At 36.8% G+C, this 20,849-nt stretch overlaps 3 protein-coding genes and 1 pseudogene across 4 annotated transcripts; 1 reads left to right on the forward strand and 3 right to left on the reverse strand.

Annotated features, from left to right (window-relative positions):
• The first annotated feature begins 5,231 nt into the window (after positions 1–5,231).
• On the forward strand, positions 5,232–10,791 carry LOC113301298. 2 transcript variants are annotated; one of them, XM_026550067.1, is made up of 8 exons: positions 5,232–5,479; positions 6,915–7,006; positions 7,223–7,370; positions 8,099–8,230; positions 8,373–8,522; positions 8,642–9,838; positions 10,012–10,142; positions 10,268–10,791. In XM_026550067.1, exons 1-8 carry the CDS (start codon positions 5,369–5,371, stop codon positions 10,419–10,421), a joined length of 2,115 nt encoding a protein of 704 aa, XP_026405852.1. In that variant the 5' UTR covers positions 5,232–5,368; the 3' UTR covers positions 10,422–10,791. The 2 variants fall into 2 exon arrangements, with proteins under 2 accessions (XP_026405852.1, XP_026405853.1); XM_026550068.1 differs by lacking the exons at positions 5,232–5,479; positions 6,915–7,006 and adding an exon at positions 7,478–7,520 and having other exon boundaries at positions 7,242–7,370.
• Positions 10,792–13,866: 3,075 nt separating this feature from the next.
• On the reverse strand, positions 13,867–17,929 carry LOC113301126 (phosphoribosylaminoimidazole carboxylase, chloroplastic). The gene is made up of 3 exons (XM_026549894.1): positions 17,901–17,929; positions 16,658–16,761; positions 13,867–15,958 (listed from the first exon to the last, which is right to left on the reverse strand). Exon 3 carries the CDS (start codon positions 14,763–14,765, stop codon positions 13,992–13,994), a length of 774 nt encoding a protein of 257 aa, XP_026405679.1. The 5' UTR covers positions 14,766–15,958; positions 16,658–16,761; positions 17,901–17,929; the 3' UTR covers positions 13,867–13,991.
• Positions 14,808–15,917, reverse strand: LOC113305505 (phosphoribosylaminoimidazole carboxylase, chloroplastic-like). Its single transcript, XM_026554527.1, has one exon. The coding sequence runs from the start codon at positions 15,915–15,917 to the stop codon at positions 14,808–14,810; it is 1,110 nt and encodes a 369-aa protein (XP_026410312.1).
• Positions 17,930–20,090: 2,161 nt separating the features above from the next.
• LOC113305506 lies at positions 20,091–20,648 on the reverse strand (annotated as a pseudogene).
• Positions 20,649–20,849: the final 201 nt, after the last annotated feature.

The raw sequence follows: 20,849 nt of genomic DNA on the forward strand, positions 1-20,849 counted from the left end.
GTTCATCTCCCGACCCAACTTCGTCATCTTCCTTTAGTCGAATTGGTCATTTATGTAATTTGAAACTTGACTAATCATGGGAGTGCTAGCAGCATGCACGTCCTTGTTAAATTGCCTGACAATGGACATATGCAAACTGGTGGAATAATATACCACAAGCTCGATCTTTTAGTTTAGAACATAGATAAGATCGATATTTCCCAGGATTTTCATCTCAAATTCAGATTTTAAATAGCTTGTAAGATCTCTTAGTCCATTAAGAGTACTTATCATGTCCATACCGTCAACATAGATAGCTATAATTCTGAATCATGAACTTATTTAATACGCATGGTACGAAACCTTACTTGTTTATCCCTTCCCAATCAAATAGTCACTTAGACGGGTATACCACATCCGCTTGATTATTTAAATCAATAAGTGAGTGTTCCTAGTGTAACTGCAAACACACTCTGTGGTTTAGAGTCATTCGATTTGGGAAGAAAAGGGCCATCATGCACTTTTGCAAATATCTTTGAATCTAAATCTCCAAAGATTTAACCACATCTACTATGTTTCAAGTTCTTTTGAAACTACTAAGCAAACTAATTAACTGAACATTATGATGTTCTTCTGCGATCCAGGGGTTTGTGAGAAACCTCGCGCCACAAGGTGATTATTTATACTTTAAGACCTCATTCTTCTCACTACACTTTGTGACAAATAACCAAATATGTCCCACAGGCTTTACACTAGGTTGGTTAGCACTACCACACCAAATACCCGTATATTTGTAAAAGAACTAAGTTCTACCTGGATTGCGTAGGACAAATATGCTATTTATTTGAAATTAATCAAAATAAAGCATGGTTCGATCTCATTGTGCTCTACTTCTGGAGAAACTATTTATGGATTATATCATCATTGTGCACGCATGATCGTTCCATTGACTCATATGCATTCTCATAATCCGTCAGGATTTCATTGTTCTCTAGAATCATTTAAAACTTCAGAGCGTCCTCCAGTTTGATTCATGTACATATTCAGAGATAATCTTATGAGATGATTTCTGATGATATAAATAAGTTGTGCCTTACTCACCTACTTCCTTTCTAGGTGAGGATTGATCGAACCAAGTGGTTTCTCCAACTTCCTTTATGGAGCCACGGCCTTAACCACACTTCCACTGAGTGTGGTTGCAACACCTTAGTCTGTGGTGTATATCCCGTATTGAGGATTCGTAACTTTTTAGGTAGCTAGGTTTGCAGCTGGTATGTGTGGTCTCATCACTTTAACAACATCAGTGTACATTCTGAAAATCTAATATTCTTTATCACTTCACATTTACATTTTTGGAGTACAAGAACTAATATGATACACAGTGGGAACACACCACGATAATTCCTGTCGTTCCCTTAGAAAATATTTCTTCTTATCTCCCCCTAACGACGGGAACACTGTCTCATTAAAGTGATAACCCGCAAATCTAGCGGTAAGAGATCTCCTGCCAAAGGTTTTAAAATGCGGATAATTGTTGAGAGTAAATATCCAACAAAATTACTTAATCATTTTCGTGACCCATCATAGTACGATGTGAACTCGTAATGGCACATATATAGTGCAACAAAAAATGCGTAAGAACACAATTGTCAGGCGTATAACCAATTACCAACTGGTACGGAAAAATGGTTGACTAATTGTGAGTTCTAAAACGAATAAGTGAATATGTGTATAATATATTGCATATCCCCCAAGCATTTGTAGGAAGGTTGTTACGCATAACCTATCCTTAGACACCATATATAACCTATGATGGTAGCCTCTGCGAGACCATGGGGTATAGGATGTTCTACAATGATCCTATTAAACATGCAATATCCATCAAGTCCTTTCGATGTAAAATATCTAGCAAAACAAGGTTGGTGAGACCTTAAATTGTATAATATGTGCTAGGATTGTTTCAAGAACGCATAATTTCTTGTGAACAATAATTAATTCAACACTTCGAATTATCCATCAGAGCCATAAATCACTTGAATGGACCGCATTCTGTATGGATATGCCCACAAATATAACCTTGTTTTTTTTTTGAAAAAAATGGGTTGTTTACCATTTGCATCTTAGGATGGTCTCAATCCTTTTTACTAAAGAATGACTTTGTAAAATAAGTTACATGCTTTATTACTTTAAAAGCATAATGGGTGGGGAGGTGGTGTTTCCGGTACTTTAGAAATAGTTGATTGTGAGAGATGTCGTTTGCATTCTTTCAGTCTTTGTGATTCCCATTTTCTTGTTAACTCAAATAAAAGGATGTCTATTTGAGTTATTTCAAAACAAAACATCATATCACAACCAAAACCTGAGTGAGTCAATTCCCAACATTACAATGTCAATTATCCAAGTATTAGTGATTTACAGTTCACTAGATTACTTGACTCATTATTTTCTCTAAAATGTTATTCCCTTCACATTCATTGGAGGTAATTTGTAGATGCATTCCAATTTTCACGGTTAGTTTTCGTTCAATAACCGTTTGCACAGACTTCGTAGAAACTTAACAAAGTGTGACTAACTCTTGGTTCTTATAGAGCTCATGTAACTTTTAATCTTTATACTAATTAGGCAACAAAGATTGAGAATTTTTTCGTTCGACTATTATCCGTAATGATCCAATCATCGCATGGTATTACATAAGGAAACAATTCAACAAGAAAATTAATATATTTCCTTAAGAGCTTCGTGTAGTAAGTGGTGTGTCCTTATTACGTAACAAAAGAAAATTTATCTCTTTAGAGTGTTACAATTCATGAGGATGATATACTTTTCATCATAATGTACGAATGATCCTTTTAACTGAAGTACTTATGAGTATATCTAAAAGTGCTATAGAGTATTTTAGTCTCATGGAAATGATATACTTTTCATTTCATAAGTACAAACTATGAAATTAGTTCTTCACATAAAAAAAGTTCTTTATTTTAACTAAAAAAATGTTTACTAAACTACCATACAACCAATAGTCCAGGATCAAATCATAAAAAATTCATTTGCCTAAAGATAATTAATAAAAACTTATCATAATGTAAGTGTACTAATTGGGAAAGTTTCTTATTGCCACTGAAGTTGACAAGCAGGGGTATGACCTTCTCTTTAACATATAGTGAGTTTGTTGTCATTTAAACTCTCTCTATATATCTTGTAGTTGGCTGCTACTATATGATACTTGCATTCCATCGCTTGTACCATACTCAGTAAATGTTTATACCAATCGTCCAACTCTCATTCCAATGAGTCAGAATTACGTCTCTGTCTCATGCTCAGTAAATACATTTACTTTGTATTGTTTCTACTTGAACCAATATTACAAGTGTTTTAAATTCCAATGAACACTCAAATTTTTAGGGGGAAAATTTCATGAATGTTTCAAAAACTTCCTTCAGAGCATTCCATCGTCTGAAATCAATATGCCGCCTTGAAACGTAGAAGTTATGCCTTCACCTTTTCAACAATGCATCGTCATTGGCTGAAGGTTTTCATGATGGAAGTAAATACCTTGTCGACACAATTGACTTCTGTATCAGAGGCTCTTTAATGGTGGTCAAGTACTTCTGAGTCCAAAAGGTCAAATTTTATTCGAGTTGGTTTAATCAGAATCCAGTCAACAGATTGGTCAATACCCGGTCCACTGGGTTGACTATATCATGGTTAACAAAAGTCCACATATATGTTCCATTATATATAAAGTGCTCAGGCCCATTGATAATAACCTTGAAACTATTAGCATATGAGCCCAAAACATATTGTTAACTCTAAAATTGGAAATTTCATCATCCAAATTTAGTGATCAAAAAACAATTGTAAATATCTCTAATGATAATGAAATTGTTACAGCAACTTCATAATTATGTTTCGACAAACATAATACAATTTCAACTCAATCCAACGGCTAGATATAAGCTTATCCATGACGCCGTATGACTGCTATAATTAGCGTTTCTTTGGACACAGTTGGAAATATGACGTACTTTTGAGTATTTTCATTGTTGGATCTTTATGAAATTTTACAGTATCTTACCAAGAACAATATACAAAACATACCAAAAATATAACATAATCCAACGGTTGAAATTCTCAAAACTTAGGTTTTTCTATGCTGTCAAAAATTAGGGTTTTTCTGAACGTACACAATTTTATTAAACGCAGGTTTTGGAGATTGCATCATATTCCGATTTGATTGAAATTTTAATACAGTAAGTGATGACTGATTGGGTTAACCATATTAAAATTTTATGAAAATCTAACTGTGAAATATTTATGTTTTATAATCATACGTGTGTGGAACCCTAATATATACTACGAAAACGAATTTCTTTGTTCAAAAGAAATACCTGGTAACGCATCCATGATGATAAACAAAAAGGATCAGAACCACGCTAATCTTCATGGAATAATCCATAACCAATCTTGAACGGAGAAAAAAAAATCGCACCAATTGGTAGAGTCGTGCATGATAACGTGTTGCAATGGAAAATATGGAGAAAGTAAAGAGACAAAGAGAGATTTCTATTGATCAGGATAATAGAGTTACATGGATACAATATCCTTTATATATATGTAAAGGGAAACCCTAGGTTCCTAGTTGGACCGCACATCCGTGGCTATAAGCCCTACAACATAATCACATTTGTTAGTGTTAATTAATCAAGGATAGATTAACCATTTTTATAAATATGTAGATAAGGGGCTTTCTGTTTTACTTTAAAATGACATTATTTTGACTCATTTGGTATACCCTAATTAATTTGGGTCTACCCCAATCAAGTCAGGTTCAGCCTTAAAGGAAAAATGATATTTTCATTTATTTTTTTTAATTTGACTTATTTTTAACGGCAATGCTATTCAACTTCCTATTATCCACCTTCATATTCACCTCCCTACAATCTAAACCCCATATTAAGGGAATGGTGAACCCCACCTGAACCTGAATGAGGATCTTGATAGAGATGTAGTGCTTAGATTAGAAGGAGGTGAATAGGGAGGTGAATAGCATTTCCTTATTTTTAATTTTAGAAAAAAATAAAATGCAATGAAAGGATCAGTTTTCTTGAAACAAGGTAGTAGAAAGAGAAAATCTGAAGACTCGAGTAAAGTTGAAAAAGAGAAGATCCACGAGTGACCACCACAGGTAAAGTTAAATCATAAATAAACACAAAAGGCAAATTCTCTTTCAGTCCCCACCCTGAACAGTTCCCTTATAGAAATAATAGAATAACATAATCTAATCTAAGAAACAACTGCGAACCCTCGTTTGATTCCTCTTCTTTTTCTTTTAAAGGGGCCAGCAGATCAAAAAGTTGTTTTTGAGTGGGATTTGATTCTCACTTTATAAATGGGTAGAGATTTTAATTCACCTGAGCTTCGTAGATTCTCAGTTGACTCTTCTACTTCTACTTCTTCAACTGAATCAAGTTTTCGTGAACTGGACGATGTCTTCTTGCAGGTAAATTCAAAATTAAAGTTTGGGTTTTTCATTTTACTTAATGTGGGAATTTTCTTGATGAGTATTTTTTTGGTTCAAGATTGTTTCTTTATTGAGATATACTAGATTGGGTATGCACAAAATCATTTTTTTTTTTGCTTGCTGCAAAAATCGGTAGTATGGGACTCTTTAATTGAAGTGATTAAATTTGATTGTCCAATTGCTGTTGTTCTTATTAATGCCGGATGGAAATGGGTGTTGTGGGTTTTCGCATTGTATTCTTTTGCTTGTTCCAACTTGTAAAGGAGGGATCTTTTTGCTGGTATAGTGTGGTATTGAAATAGGGCATATCACAGGCTCAGGCTTGCCGTTATTTACACATGCAGTAGTTGTGAATGGAGCTGAAAACCTCGAATTGTTAGTAAGATGTAATGGAAATGACTATGATGTTAGTTAGGGTTGGATGTGTTAATGAAACATAATTGTGATGGTATTGGTGCATATTGTGATGTGAGATAGATACTAAAGTGGGTATGAACAAAATCATTTTTTTGTTTTTTTTTTTTGTATGGAACTCTTTTATTGAGTGATTAACTTTGATTGTCCAATTGCTGTTGTTCTTATTAATGTCGGATGGAAATGAGTGTTGTGGGTTTTCGCATTGTATTCTTTTAATTGTTCTAACTTGCAAAGGAGGGATCTTTTTGCTGGTTTAGTGTGGTATGAAAATAGGGCATATCACAGGCTCAGGCTTGCCGTTATTTATACATACAGTAGTTGTAAATGGAGCTGAAAACTTCGAATTGCTAGTAAGATGTGATGGCAATGACTATAATTGTGATGGTATTAGTGCATATCGTTTTTGCAAATTTAGGTCTTGGTTATGTAGTAGAGATTGACCCCTTTACCTGCGAGATACTCGTTTTAAGGTACACTATGGCATTGGCATCCAAAGACCTTTTCCGAATAGAAGGGTGGCCATTGAAGTGTTTAATTATTTTCTATGGGTTGTTTTGAAATACAAAGAATTAAATTTGTTTCCTTTTCCTTTCTATCTCTTATGTGGTCATATTAATCATTGAACCACTGATGGATGCTGTCATTTGTACATCGGTGTACATGTTAGGGGATGTTTGTCAATCGACTTGATCCATTTTTTTCCAAAGAATGTTGCTGGTTGCATTCTGCCATTTTAGGATAACATCCGAGACTCTGAATTCAATGAAACACCTCAGAAGTTAGTCGAACGGAATTTTTTTTTTTGTGATTTAGCCTTTGGATCATGTTTTAGTATGATACTGGAGTCTTTTTGTTTTTTTAGATCAATTTGAGTCCAAAGAAATGTATCACATGTGGTTCTTAGTTACTGAGCTACATCTTGTAAAAAATCCCAATCTTGATTTACTGTTCATTTGGTTTCACTGTATGATGTATTTTGGTCTTCACCATGATGCAGACTCAAACAAGAATATGGCTCGGGGAAGTACTGCATACTAGATTGAATGAGGAGGTGCTTATTGCTGATTTACTTGCCGATGGAAAATTGCTGTATGTACTTATATTGATTTCTCATTTTCATTTTAGTTCAAGATTGGATGATATGTACAGTATACTGCTGCTTTTGTACTTAGTTTAGCAAGCTTTATGCTCTTTGTTCATAGTTTGTCCCACAGTCACAAGTCAAATCGTGAATCTGAACACCTAATACCATATTAATATCCATCTTATATGACAACTTCGATTTTTATTTTGTCTTGTGTATAGGTTTCAAGTTTCCTGTGTAATTGGGAAAATGCTTTTGACCAAGTGTAAGGATCTAAAAAATTCAAAAGCTTATATGTCTGAAAAGGCTGAATCTGGAAAGAGAAGTAGGAGATACATGCCTTATTCTAATGTCGACTCGTTTTTGAAGGTAGGTGCTACTAAAAATTTTCGTTGCCTTCTTTTTTCAACCAACTGAAATGTAATATCTAATATGTCAATTGTTGGTAATCTTAAAAAGACGTCTTATATTTGCAGTTGATGGCACTTTGGAGCATAATATTTTGCATGAAAACAAGGTGTTGAGTTAGATAGTCCAACTAAGGGTAGTCAAATCTGGATTGGTGAATCCTTCACTGCATGGTCCATTATAGATTGAACGGGATTGAATTATATGATTCACGTCTGATAGATTAGCAGATTCAAGATAATGCCAAATAAAAAAACACGACTAGAAAGAAAAAGCAAAAGAGTTTGATAGAGAGTTAATAGAGAAAAAGATACTAATTTAGTAATCTTAAAAAAGGAAAAACGAATATGCATCCAATTGATTCATGGATTGCACCAGTACATTTACGGATACCCTCTAACTGCTAGCCACTGCATAACCAAATATGTACCTCTTTCCATGAACCATCAATATATCTGGAGACACCCATGTTCAGACCTTCCACTTCATGTTAAAACTTTGGAGTTTGGACCACTTCGAAGCAGTGGCCTTTCCTAATACTGGAGTATAATTTAATCACATGCAAGTGTTTGAGTTACTTAAACTATGGGAAGAAAAGTGTGTCTCGAATATCTGAGATTGTTATTCAATTCAAATTCTCTGGTTCTGATTTTCTTTTTACCTTTTTTCTTCTTTTATCATGTCTACAGATCTGCAATATGTTAGGATTGACAGGGATCGATCTATTTTCCCCATCAGACGTCGTCGAGAAGAAAGGTAGTCGAAGAGTTTGCATGTGCATTCGTTCCCTTTCAAAGAAAGCCAGGTTGAGAGGCTTAAATGTAAGACATGGGACATACATATCCCATAAGCTTTTACCTTTATGTATTTTCTAATTACATGTTCTGTTGTTACTCAAGTACGGTTAATATTAACTTAATGAGAATCTAAGGGGAACAGGATTGTGTATATTTTTTTGGTTAGGTTCCAGATTTTGATGTTGTCACCTATACAATAGCCATGCCAACGGATATGGTGAAAGGCATCCGCAGAAGCTTGGAGAAAGCACAATATAGAATTTTGACCTCTGCTGATTCAGATTCAGGCTTGGATACAAGACCAAAGTACTGTCAGGTGAGACATCAGGTCTATAATCTGTAATAATTTGCATATCAACTTCAAGTTGGAGATAGAGTTCTTTGTGTCAAATCTCACCAGTTTTGATTCTCATGTCTTGTCTTTTCTGTCTGTAGAAAAACTGGGTTGCCGACTGTGTCAAACAGCATGATTCATATTCGGAAGAGTCTGATGATGCAGAAAGTAATTATAATGCATTTGGGTCTGATAGCCCTGTTTCAAGTGTTTCGACGCACAGTACACCTGTGGTGGAAGCTCAGGGTGAAGTGGAACGTGAAAGTGGTGCATGTCAGTCAATGAGCATTTCTGTGATGAACGGCTCACATCATGAGCAGCACCCAGAAAGTAATTACCCGCCAAGAGCAGAAACTTTGAGAGATTATACATCGGAAAGAGATTATCTTGGTTTTGAATCGGGTAATGCAGGTTTTGTTAGTCATGAGGGTGGAAACACGTTGCCGTTTAATTTACAGCGGCATACAAATTCTCTCGGCTCTAACTCAGTAGATAGGGATTCAACATGCGAGCTTATAAGAAGTTTTTCCGAGGAAATAGAAGATTTTGAAGTATCTTCTACCTACAGTGGGAACTCTATCTCTGGTACAGTGGGAACAATAGATTATGAAGATCCGTTTGAAGCAGAAGATGACAGTTTCAATAGAGATATCCCACAGCTTCAAATGGTGGACTCTGGTTTGATGGATGCTTGTTCTGTGAGTGACTATGAACCTTTGGAGATGATTGATTACGAGGATGTTGGGTCTGCCTGCAAACCCCTAGCAGGCGCTGAAACGGGACCGGACTTTGGGGAAACTCAAAACTCTATTGTACCAGATGAAAAATCCTTCTCTGTCCCAATAAGTGATATAGCAGGAATTATCTATAACAGAAATGACCAAGCAGATCTTCATGGTGGTAATGACGGGTATTTCCCACAAATGCATGAACCGAGTAGCTTGGCAGCTCAGGACATTGATAAATTGAAAAGTTCCAAGTGGGATATTGGAGTGCTGACATCTCCTGTTTCTCCATGTTGTCTAGAAGGGTCTGATGCTGATCCTGACAATTGTGATGGTACAGGGACTCCCAACATTCTTTATGTAGATAAACTAGTTGTACATCATAATCATGATGTTCCGTTAGGCGCTAGTGCACTGAGTCCAGAAAATGATCTTTATGAAGCACCAGCAACTAGTGTTCACAAAGATAATAATGATCAACATCTTGTTGATGAAAAAAACTTTCTAGTAGGTCAGAAAGCTGCCACAAGTCAGGACAAGGATGTCGTCTATACCACGGACACCATCGGCAAGGTGAATTGTTGATGAACTCTTTCACTTTTATTTCATATTTTGCATAGCAAGGTGGTTAATGGATGTAGGTGGACTTTCTCGGGTTTTTTCCAAATTTATTCTTTGAACCATTTGGTTTGTTCTTTTTTCTCTCATCTCTTAATGTGAAATTAAACATTGTTGATGCAATTTAGGAGGACATAGACAATCTAAAGATCGAGAAACATGGGGAACAACCAAAGAGTAAGCAGCGCAAAGCTATGGTACTGAAATCAGTTGCTGGGGGAGTTACACTACTTGGTGTGTTTCTCTTATTTCAACTCAGGTGAGTTTTTGACCATCCTTTTTCCTGCGGAGATCACCAGTTGTTTACTCGACTTAGTTTTATGCAAATTTGAATTCTTCTGTTTTTCTTTTGCTCATTCTCTTTTCTTTTTGTAACTATAACAGGAGAAAGGATGGTAAAGAGAAGATTAAAGAAACACTTGTACCTTCTGTTCAGATTAATAAACCAGGTCCTGGAGAAGCTTCCAGTTCCAGACAAAACAAACAACATGGTAACCGACTAGATAGAGTTTACCCTGGGGGAAATTTTGAATTTTAGTGTTAGAGATCAGAAATTATAACAGGAAGGTAGAACAAATATAGACTTGCGGGTACAGAGTACAGTTTTAGTTACTTTAGGTACTACGGAGTATGTTCAAAATTCTTTGTTGATTGAACATTCAAAAGCAGGAACTACCAGATGCTGGGTGAAGAATTGAACCCGGGCTTCGGAATCGATTAGAGGTAGAACTGGTAACGAGGTTTGCTCGACTAGTTTCCAGTGTTGTATATCATTGGCAATGAGTACAATTCGTAATTCATATTTTTTATTGTTAGATTATTGTACCATGTAACGTAATTCACTTATCTTAATGTAATGCCGGAACTGGGAAACCCTGATCTCACTGCAAGAACATTAAGTACTTGTGAATTCTGTTTCTCTCTCGGAAACTTTTGATTTGAGCAACTACACTGGTTTTTGTTCTTCTCATGGAAAGATACCGCGCTGGTTTTGTTTTTCTTAAGTTTAGAATGAGTATGTTTATTGATTAATGACTCCCAAGTCATTCAAAAAAAATGAAAATGAAATCATTATGAGGATTCTTAAATCAATAAAATTTGCAAGATATCATAGCAATGATAACAAGATTCTCCCATCAAACTGTTTTGAGTCTACATTCAGGGTAACATATTATACAATTGAGACATATTCGGGACGTATATATGTTTGCAGTGGAAAGCAATGAATGTTAGATATCAATTCTCAAGCCCATTTCGCCTATAAATACCTGATATTTTCACCCTATCATATCTCACCCAGAAAGTTAATGTGGCTACAGAGGTCTTTACCAATCAATCCATAGTGCTATCGCCTGCATGGATTTCATCATTACTCTTGGTCGATAGGTGGAGAGACAGTGTGAAATGCATGCAAGCAATTGCACCAAGGATTTATCTTCTGGAGGTTGGTATGTTTTCTAGATGCAGTTTATAAAATGGATTTCACACAACTTGGGTCTTGAACAATAACAGAGACTGCATTACATTGAGGATATCACACAATCTAGTCAAGGAAATGATATATCGAGTTCTCATTAACTTCCACATGCTAAAAGAAAGATAGAGATTACAGGACTCGGGGAACTTTAAGCTAGCAACAAGCGGAAACATGACCAAGCCGCTAACTGAATTTACAGTCCAGCTTGAAAGGGACACCTAAACTACTGAGAAGTGAGCAAAAGCTTCACTGATCAAAATAGCAAAATGAAAACCATCACACAACATAATCTTTAAGAGAATACCCAACAAAAAGATCGAGGGATAACCTCCAAGTAATACCCCATAATCCAAAGTAATAGTCATGACTTGTGATATTATCAGTAACCCAAAATGAGACTTCTAACCTTAGTACAAATTTATACTCAGTACTCTAAACAAACTCCAGCACACCTATGATCTGAAGATACCTACTACTACCCACTGAAAAGATATAAGTTACCTCAGACTCAACCAGCCACCTCGTCTCCTTCAAAACATGCTGCAGCGCTTTGTGCAAACTGGTGCGAGGCTGTCGACTAGAGTGAGAATCTCTCTTAATTCACCAGGCTGATAATTGAGTCCATACATTTCATTGACTGTAAATGCATTATACACTTTTTTGACACGATGTTAAAGATAAGTAGTTTCTGACATCTGTCGTTTCAGGATAATAAAATTTGTACCTGAAATAGCTTCAATAGAAAGATCTAGATTTCCATTCCAGCCACAAGGCATTCTCACCTTCTCATATGTCCAATTATTGATACCATCATTTTGATCAAGTATCCATAGCGAAATGGGACAACCTGGTGTAAAGTTCAAAACAGCTATACGACCTTCAACCTCCAATAACTCAACAGTTTGTGGATACTTCCAGGGGGTCTCAGTGACATATCCAGGGATGGGAATAACTAGAAACTTCTCAGTTCGAACGTCAAACACCATTAACACTTCACCTTTGCAAGTATACCGGAACCTCCAGTATATCTTACCCCTCACATAAACAGATTTGCTTTCTTCGTTGTATTGGCCAACGTCTCCCACATAACGAACCTTACTTAGTAAACTGTAAGGTGGAACTGCATTGATCCTTCTCCATGTATTTTCACCCACAGTGAAGACTTCACAGACTTGTTCTTCATCAGCTCCAACTTCTTCTAAACCATCAGCATGTTCAAACACTCCAGCTTCTTTACCATCCTCAAATTTTTTAATGCAGAAGACTTGACCTTCTTCGGTGTACGGCTGGCTTGGTATGCACATTGATAGGCCTCTTCCTACTCCTTTTTTCTTCATAGTTGATATCCACAGGACTTTGTGTTCCTTTGTTCTTGGACTATATCCAAATGCAATGCAATGAACTTCACGCTTTCTTTCTTCACCAATATTCTCATTGACATTCCGCGTATCTATCCATGGCGTTCTCTCTCCGGTGCAAGGATTGTAAATGAGAAAGCTCATAAAAGCTTCACGAGCAGAAGTAATACACACTAAACCAGCCACAGTCTGCTTAGGTATACCAAAATTAGGTCGATCCAACTCTAATTTATGAACCTCAGTTGGACAAACCATTGTGAAATCAATATTTCCTCCTCTTTCGGGTTCACCAGATTCTGATGGTGGGGGTGAGCTGATAAACAAGAGTGGTCTTTTTTCACGACTATGAAATCGATACTGTAAATGGATGAGGTGGGAATCTGTTTCGATCATTGATTTCCACTGTGTACATACAGATTTGAACCTCATGAGGAACTTTGATGGAATTCTGCTTAGTATATTACGCATAATGGAATTATCACTAGCTGGGGTTTTGCCATATCTATTAGCAAGAACTATAACTTTACTAGTATCAGAGACTTCATCAACTTTACTAATAGCACTACTATCAGATGATACTTGAGGTTTCATTTCCATAGAAATATCAGTAAGACAAAGATGGTTATTAAGATTTTCAGTACCTTTTACTTCTTGATGGTTGTTGATCTTCTCGTTTTCCTTGTCCATTTTTGATTTGCAAAACAAAAACTGCGGAGGATGTTTTTGGTTTTGGAGCTGGAAATCTGTGTCTCAAGTATGGGGATGATGTTCTTTATAAAGGGAACTTTTAGGGCACCCAACCCTAATAAGTTTTGTTTTGAGGACAAATCTTTTATCCAGTTTCATCTCAAGGACATTAACCTGTTTATATACTGGTGGACTCCTTGCAACATGTGTGCTTAATCAGTTGACACCTGTCCCCATGCCAGGGACAATTTTCGTGCTGAGCCTGGAGACGAGCACAAAGAAATCAATAAAATTGGGAAATTGGCCCGGATAAGTTAAAGTTGGTAGAATATGGGTGCAGCCTGACACATCAAGAATGAAACTTGGAAGGCGCTAAATCAAATTGAAAATCATTAATGATTCCATTCTTGTGAAAGGGCAATCGGTAAAAGAATGCTTATTATACTCAAAGTTACCAGGATTATAAACGCAAAAGAAGAGAAGGTTGTCATTTATTGCATTTCATAGCTTGACGCAAAAGAAGAGAAAGGTAAAGCTTGACGGATGAAGACATACTAGTATTGAAGACTTTAATGTTCAGATAAGCTTATCTAGAATCTAAATATCCTTCCCAACCAAGGTCCATTAACTTGTCTCCTTTCCTCAAGACATCATCCGTCATGTCTTGCTGATATTGGATCATTCTAGCCTGCATATCGGGATATAAAATCGCCAGCGTCCTTACAGCAAGCAAAGCTGCATTTTCTGCGTTATTTATACCAACGATAGCTGTTGGAATACCTCTTGGCATCTGGAGCATGGATAAGACAGAGTCGAGCCCCCCTAACTGAGAGCCGCGTATAGGAACAGCTACAACAGGTAGGGGAGTTTCTGATGCCACCATACCTGGCAAGTGTGCTGCACCACCAGCACCAGCAATTATAACTTGAATGCCTCGCTTATGAGCTGATTTAGCATAAACATTCATCAGTTCGGGGGTCCGGTGTGCTGAAACTATTCGTACCTCATAAGGCACGCCAAATATGTCCAACACCTTCGCAGCTTCCTTCATGATAGGGAGATCTGAATCAGAACCCATTATAATTCCAACAAGCGGAGTAGCTTGGCTCTGACCATCTGCAATTTTATCTTCTTTACTCAGCAAGGACTTCAGTTTATTTTCCACATTGACCATGGAGGGGCCAACAATTGTAATGTGACCCATCTTGCGCTGCTTCCGTATTTCTGGCTTGTTATACCAGTGAACAGAAGCTCCAGGAACATTCAACGCTCTTCCAATTAGTTGATGAGCTAAAGCAAATCCTTGTTCACCCTCCTCTTCACCGAGTAGATTGTACATGATAGCAGCTGGGGTCTTCATTGAAGAGTTACCGAGTGGAAGACCAAGAACAGCTCGCAAATGCTACTCGTACTGTGAAGTATAGCAAGATTCTATTGTTTGATGCCCACTATTGTGAGGTCTGGGAGCAACTTCGTTGAGCAAAATCTGCTCATCTTTGGTCAGAAACAACTCGACCGCAAAGACACCAGCTCCATCTAATGACCTGACAGCTCTTTGCGCAACATCAGTAGCAAGTTCCTTGATCTTCCATGGTATTTCTGCAGGTGCTTTGACTATGTGACAAATGTTATCCTTGTGAATGGTTTCAACCACAGGATAGCATGAAAGGGAACCATCCTTTCCCCTTGCAACAATGACAGCCAGCTCCGCCACGAATGGCGCCCACTTCTCGACATATAAACCGTGACCATATCCTCCAAGAGCAGCTACACAAGAAGAAAGATCCTCTTTGGTATGAGCAACAGCATTTCCACGGCCATCATAGGCTAACCTTTTGCTCTTGATCATAAGAGGATACCCAAATGAGTCCCCAGCTTCCCTTGCACTTTCTTCGTCATTTATCTCCCTAAATTCAGGCATTGGAATCCCGTGCTGAGAAAAGTGTATTTTCTGAAGGTATTTATCTTGAATTATTCGAATTGCTGAGGCTTTAGGCTGGCAATCTACCCCTTGTTGCTCAAGCTTTCCTAGCGCAGCAACATCAACATGTTCAATTTCAAAAGTCAATACTCCGCACCTCTTTGCAAATTCTTCAACTGCAGCACTATCATCAAATCTACCAATTACATGGCCGTATGCAAGAGCACTTGCTGGACAGTTCTCGAGCGGATCCAAAACTATTACTTTGATACCCATCTGTGAAGCTGCCTGACATAACATCTGACCCAATTGCCCTCCTCCCAAGACACCAACAACTTTGTTAGACACTCCATGTACAGATATCTCGTCCTGTCTGACTGAACTAGATGAATCCTCTTTGGATGATCGGCAACACGTGATGTGGTTCTTGAGCTGAACAGATGAAGCTCCATTTCCACTCTTAAAACTCTTCATCGCAACGCCTAAACCTTGAATTTCTAAGGTTGCTGTATGATGAGTTTTAGAATCTAAGCCAGATATTAAATAACGCCGGTCACCACAGGATGTGATAAAAGGACACCGAAGAAGCATTCTTCGACCCTTGACGGATCAATCTTCCCCCAATTTATAACCTTAATACACAAAGAATTACTTAAGTCAGCAAAAATTGAACCTCTAACTAAACAAAACAAAACTTAGAAATACTGAAACCCTAGTTCATCAGGCTCAACACAACAATTTTCAAACAAATTCAAAAGACTGGATACACAAGAACTGAATACAAATTTCATGACAAAAAAGTTAGCCGACACTCTACAGAAAATTGTTTTGCTCTATACAGGATAAAAAAGACAGTTCTCAAAACATAAGAAACTACCCATGGTAAGAGAGCAACTCTTTACCCCATTTACCCTTTCTTAGTTTGTTCCTTTTCTCTGTATACTAGATCAGTTGCACACTAACATCGGCCATAACGAAATATAGCAAACTAGGACTAATAGCATGTACTCCTATTGTTCTCCATAAGCAACAGTCAAATATAGTCAAGCATCCATACCATTTTCCAACATTACCTAATTTACAATTTCCAGGCTCCAACGAAAGCACCTTAGATTACTAAGATCTAAGGTGTGATTCATTAGCAGTACCTACCTCAACACTTATACTAATGTAGTAATCGTTTGTATATAAATCTGTATGTGCTACTATAAAAGCAGTTCCACAATCAAATCCAATCAAAACAGTTATCCGTGAAACATCAAGATTAATTCAAGTAGTCAAACACGATATGTAAAAACATAACCAGAACATGCAAGATGATGATATTATACCAAAGTGAGTTTTTTAATTTCTTTCGCTAGAAGTGCCAAAAAACTTGGGAGATATCGAAAATGCTGCACTATGCGCCTTGCTGAAAACTTCCTTGTATCCAAGACTGTACCAGCAAAGAACATCAAACGACGAATATGCTTTATAAGAGACTCATATCACGAGAATTGATTCTAACTTTAGTGCGACATATCAACGCGATTTCCATGTCATTCAGGTCTGAAGACTTTTGGAGTCATTGTTAGGCTTATGAGCCGACAACATTGCATATCCTAATAATCTACCCCGTATATTGTCATTTCTACAAGCGTATATTGGTGACACAGGAAACTTAATTCGTGATTGATGCTCATATAGCCTTTGTAGATCACAAAAAAAAAATGTTCATATTATGACGCTGAACTTAGGAACTCAATGTCCAAAAATAACTTAGAAAAAATTGTTCTATCATGGCATACTGTTAGTGACACTGTACTTACCCAGGGTTGAATGTCTAACAAGTACTAGTTACTCATTTAACAAATTAACAGTCAACAAAATAACGGACACTAAAATTCAGGATGTGCACACTTTTCAAGTTTTCTTACCATGTTAATTAAGAATAATTCAAACATGTGGCAATCTTGGAATAACATTTTCAGAATTACAGTGTTCCCCTGGAACTAAAAGGATTAAACACATTTCATTTACAAGTATCTATACATTTGGAGAACATTTAGAAGAAAATTGATTAAAGCCATCTAAGGATAGAGACAGTGGGGAGTGTCATCTTAATCTTATAGACTCTGCCAGTAGGAAAGAATCGAAAATTTACATAATATGGGAATGATAAAAATGCATGGAACTGCAGCCATATGTAGAAAGGAATCCAAGTCTCGACAACATGATAAACTAAACAATAAACCCCTTTTGCACCAAACCCAAATCCAAAAATACTGCTGACCCACTGAAAAATCAGCCAGGTTCTACATCCTATAGGCCAACTGTGACAATAATACCCAATACATAACACAATTTTAAATGAGTGATTTTCACTCTTCCAACAAAACTTTTACATAGCAGTACTCAGTAAACAACTTCATTAACTACAACCCTAACCCTAATTTCACTGAAAAACCTTACAACTACAAGACTACTATTTCTTTCTAATCCCCAAATTGTAAAACCCGAAGTGTAGCCCTACTGCAAGCAAAATGGAACTACTCTGAATCAAAATTAATATGAATAGAAAGATTAGGTGATAACCTTGAATGCAACTTCGCCTTAAGCAGTTCAGAGAAAGGAGAAGAAGTTCAAATAAAATTAAAAAAAAAAAAAAACGGGAAAGAAGAGAGTGGAAATTGGGTTGAAATATTATAACTCCTTGTAATAATCTATTGCGGCCAACACCAAGCTACTTCGTAGGCCTAAGCAGCCAATCCGCAATCAATTAGGGAAATTAAGTTTTGGCAACCGCATCCAATCTGGTGGATTACATCACATGGGATTCTTCCATAACTATCAACCTGCTGCTAAGTTGAAACTCAGCTCTTAAGCAGTGGAAATTCCATTTAAATGATCTGGCACGAGCCAGAAATGGGAACACTATCAACTTTTATATAACAATGTAATACGCCATGATCATGTCCTAGAATTTCTATATTTGGCCCGACCGAGCGAAGTGAGGAAGGACCCTATATATGGTGACTTAATGTCAATGTGAAGCGTGACATTTTTCCTCCAATTTCACAAAAAAGATTTGATACGTACACATGTACTTGGCAGTTAGGGTAGTCTATATTTGCAGTTTTAGGTTTGGCTATATATATGCCATTGTGTAACCAAATAGGGCTTATCTATGAAAATGGTGAAATTCTAGAGCGTGGCTCTGTATCTGATTTTTCTTCTCTGATTCCGTGATTCGTCTTGCTTCGCATCTGTTAATTCTTCCCTTCTCTTCTAATGGCTTCGTCTGATTTCACCCTGATTACCGAATGATATGTTTGCACATATCATAGGTATCAGAGCCGTTCGATCTTGTCGTACGGTTTATCCTAATTATCTTTATCAATTCTAAATAAATACTAGGAAAATAAAGAGTAATGTTATGATTGTTTCTGAAGTGGTTCTGCGGATCAAGGAATCAAGTTTTTGAAATTCTGAATCACTAACAGTAGATTCCTTGATCAAAGATGAACAATTTATATTTGGCTTTACTTTAGAGTCATCACCCGTGGACAAGGGAGTTTACTACTGCGGACATGCATATATGAAGCCATTATTAAGCAGTAAAAGAAGAAGACAGAAGTGTTTTGATGTGGTCATATCTAATGATGCTGATCGTTTTATAAGCAACTACATCAATTATATCTCTCTCTGATTTCCACTTTTGTATATAGTAACATACAATTAACTATGCCAAGAATTCATTCTTAATCTGTTACGTATGCATGTCTGTATTTTGTGCACAACTTTGAGGACAAGGTTGTTTTTAAGGGGAATGGAATGATCCGTACACATGTACTTGGCAGTTAGGGTAGTTTATATTTGCAGTTTTAGGTTTGGCTATATATATGCCATTGTGTAACCAAGTAGGGCTTATCTATGAAAATAGTGAAATTCTAGAGCATGGCTTTGTATCTGATTCTTCTTCTCTGATTCTGTGATTCGTCTTGTTTCGCATCTGATAATTCTTCCCTTCTCTTCTAATGGCTTCGTCTAATTTCACCCAGAACACTAAATGATATGTTTGCACATATCAAGATTGGATTTGGTTCAACGATGAAAGGATGACACAGTCCCTCTTTAATTTTTTTCCTTCTTTAAATAGATGTAAATACCTGAAATGTTGAGGACACTTTTGTCAAATGAAAAAACAAAAACACGGGAATAGCTTAGAGGTCCTGGGGTCGAATCCCGGCCACCTCCAAATTATCATTTTTTCCTCCCTTTTTCTTCTTCTTCTTGTTCCTATCTCTAATCTTCTATTCTTTCTACCGAACGAACATCAGCAGAAATCTCTCTCGATCCTTTCTTCTTCGTTTCATCTTCATCAAAATCCACACCCTAAATCTCCATTAATATTTACTCAATTTAAACTTTAGATTACAGAGTTCGGATTTGGTTGATGGAATATTCAATCTTCTCTAACTTGTAACCCTAAATTGAAAATTGGGTAAATTGATTGAACCACCACCATCACCAAGTTCGTCCCCTGCTTTCTAATCGAAGATTGGGTGAATTCGTTGAATTACTTCCACGTTGATTACTTTACAGAGAATCATCAACCATTTTTTCAGGAGATCCCAATTTATTTTTTTCTAAGCGAAGATTGCAGACTTCAGAGTTCGGTAAAAAAATTCTGATCGAAGAACAGTTTGAGGTAAGATTAATGGGTCGCATATGATAACTTGGTTTAACTTTTACATTTTTACATTAGGCGTCATTTGAATTTGAGTCTGACAAACCCTGTTAATTTCTCCATTGATGCCTAAGCAAGCTCAATATTATAAGCTCGTACTTGGTGATGAGTCTTTGTTGATTTTCAGTCAAAGACTACTTGCTGATTTTAAGAAACGGATAAAACCTTAACTTGGTCCAACACAGGTCCACAGAGAGTATCATAATCATCTAACTTGGTGTGATAGTAAGCGCTATGAAAGTTATCCTTGTCCTGTTTGAAATGGCTTGAAATTTAAAACTTGAAGTCTTGAATTCACCCTTTCTGCTGGATGTAAATGGAGCTTTGAATGTCTCTTTAGCAGCGAAAGCTTCAACCATCATTGACCCATGACAACTATTCTTGGCGTCACCGACAATGAACGTTAAGGTATAGAATTTGTTCGCAATTAGTCTTAGAACTTGAGCAATTGCACTCTCTTTTCCTGCAACAAGTTCAACTGCGGCAGATCCGGTAGGGACATTAAAGTGCTTAGCATCAATGTACTTGACAGATTTTAGTGATTCGATGATCCAACCAGGGAGAGGAGATATTAAACCAACCAGGGAGAGGAGATATTAAACCTAGCGTTTTTAGGGGCCACTCAAAAGGATTTAGGGGCCAATAATAAAACAAAAAAGGTCACCCAAAGGGAAAATGTAGCCAGCCCTTATCTCGCGTAATTCGTAATAGCGAAATTACCCTTATATATTCGGAGGATATGATAACATTGTTACCCTCCGAATGCAATCGGAAGCCAAAATATTTCCCAGACT

Source organism: Papaver somniferum, chromosome 8 (assembly GCF_003573695.1).
Source record: "Papaver somniferum cultivar HN1 chromosome 8, ASM357369v1, whole genome shotgun sequence".
In the NCBI taxonomy this organism is placed as follows: Eukaryota; Viridiplantae; Streptophyta; class Magnoliopsida; order Ranunculales; family Papaveraceae; genus Papaver; species Papaver somniferum.

Bases quoted from the DNA above. Each gene is read 5' to 3' on its own strand.
- LOC113301298 (XM_026550067.1), top strand. From the start codon at position 5,369: ATGGGTAGAGATTTTAATTCACCTGAGCTTCGTAGATTCTCAGTTGAC. The intron at 8,231-8,372 runs GTAAGACATGGG...TTTTTTGGTTAG, and splicing joins CCAGGTTGAGAGGCTTAAAT to GTTCCAGATTTTGATGTTGT. The intron at 9,839-10,011 runs GTGAATTGTTGA...GATGCAATTTAG, and splicing joins CCACGGACACCATCGGCAAG to GAGGACATAGACAATCTAAA.
- LOC113301126 (XM_026549894.1), bottom strand. From the start codon at position 14,765: ATGAAGACCCCAGCTGCTATCATGTACAATCTACTCGGTGAAGAGGAG.
- LOC113305505 (XM_026554527.1), bottom strand. From the start codon at position 15,917: ATGCTTCTTCGGTGTCCTTTTATCACATCCTGTGGTGACCGGCGTTAT.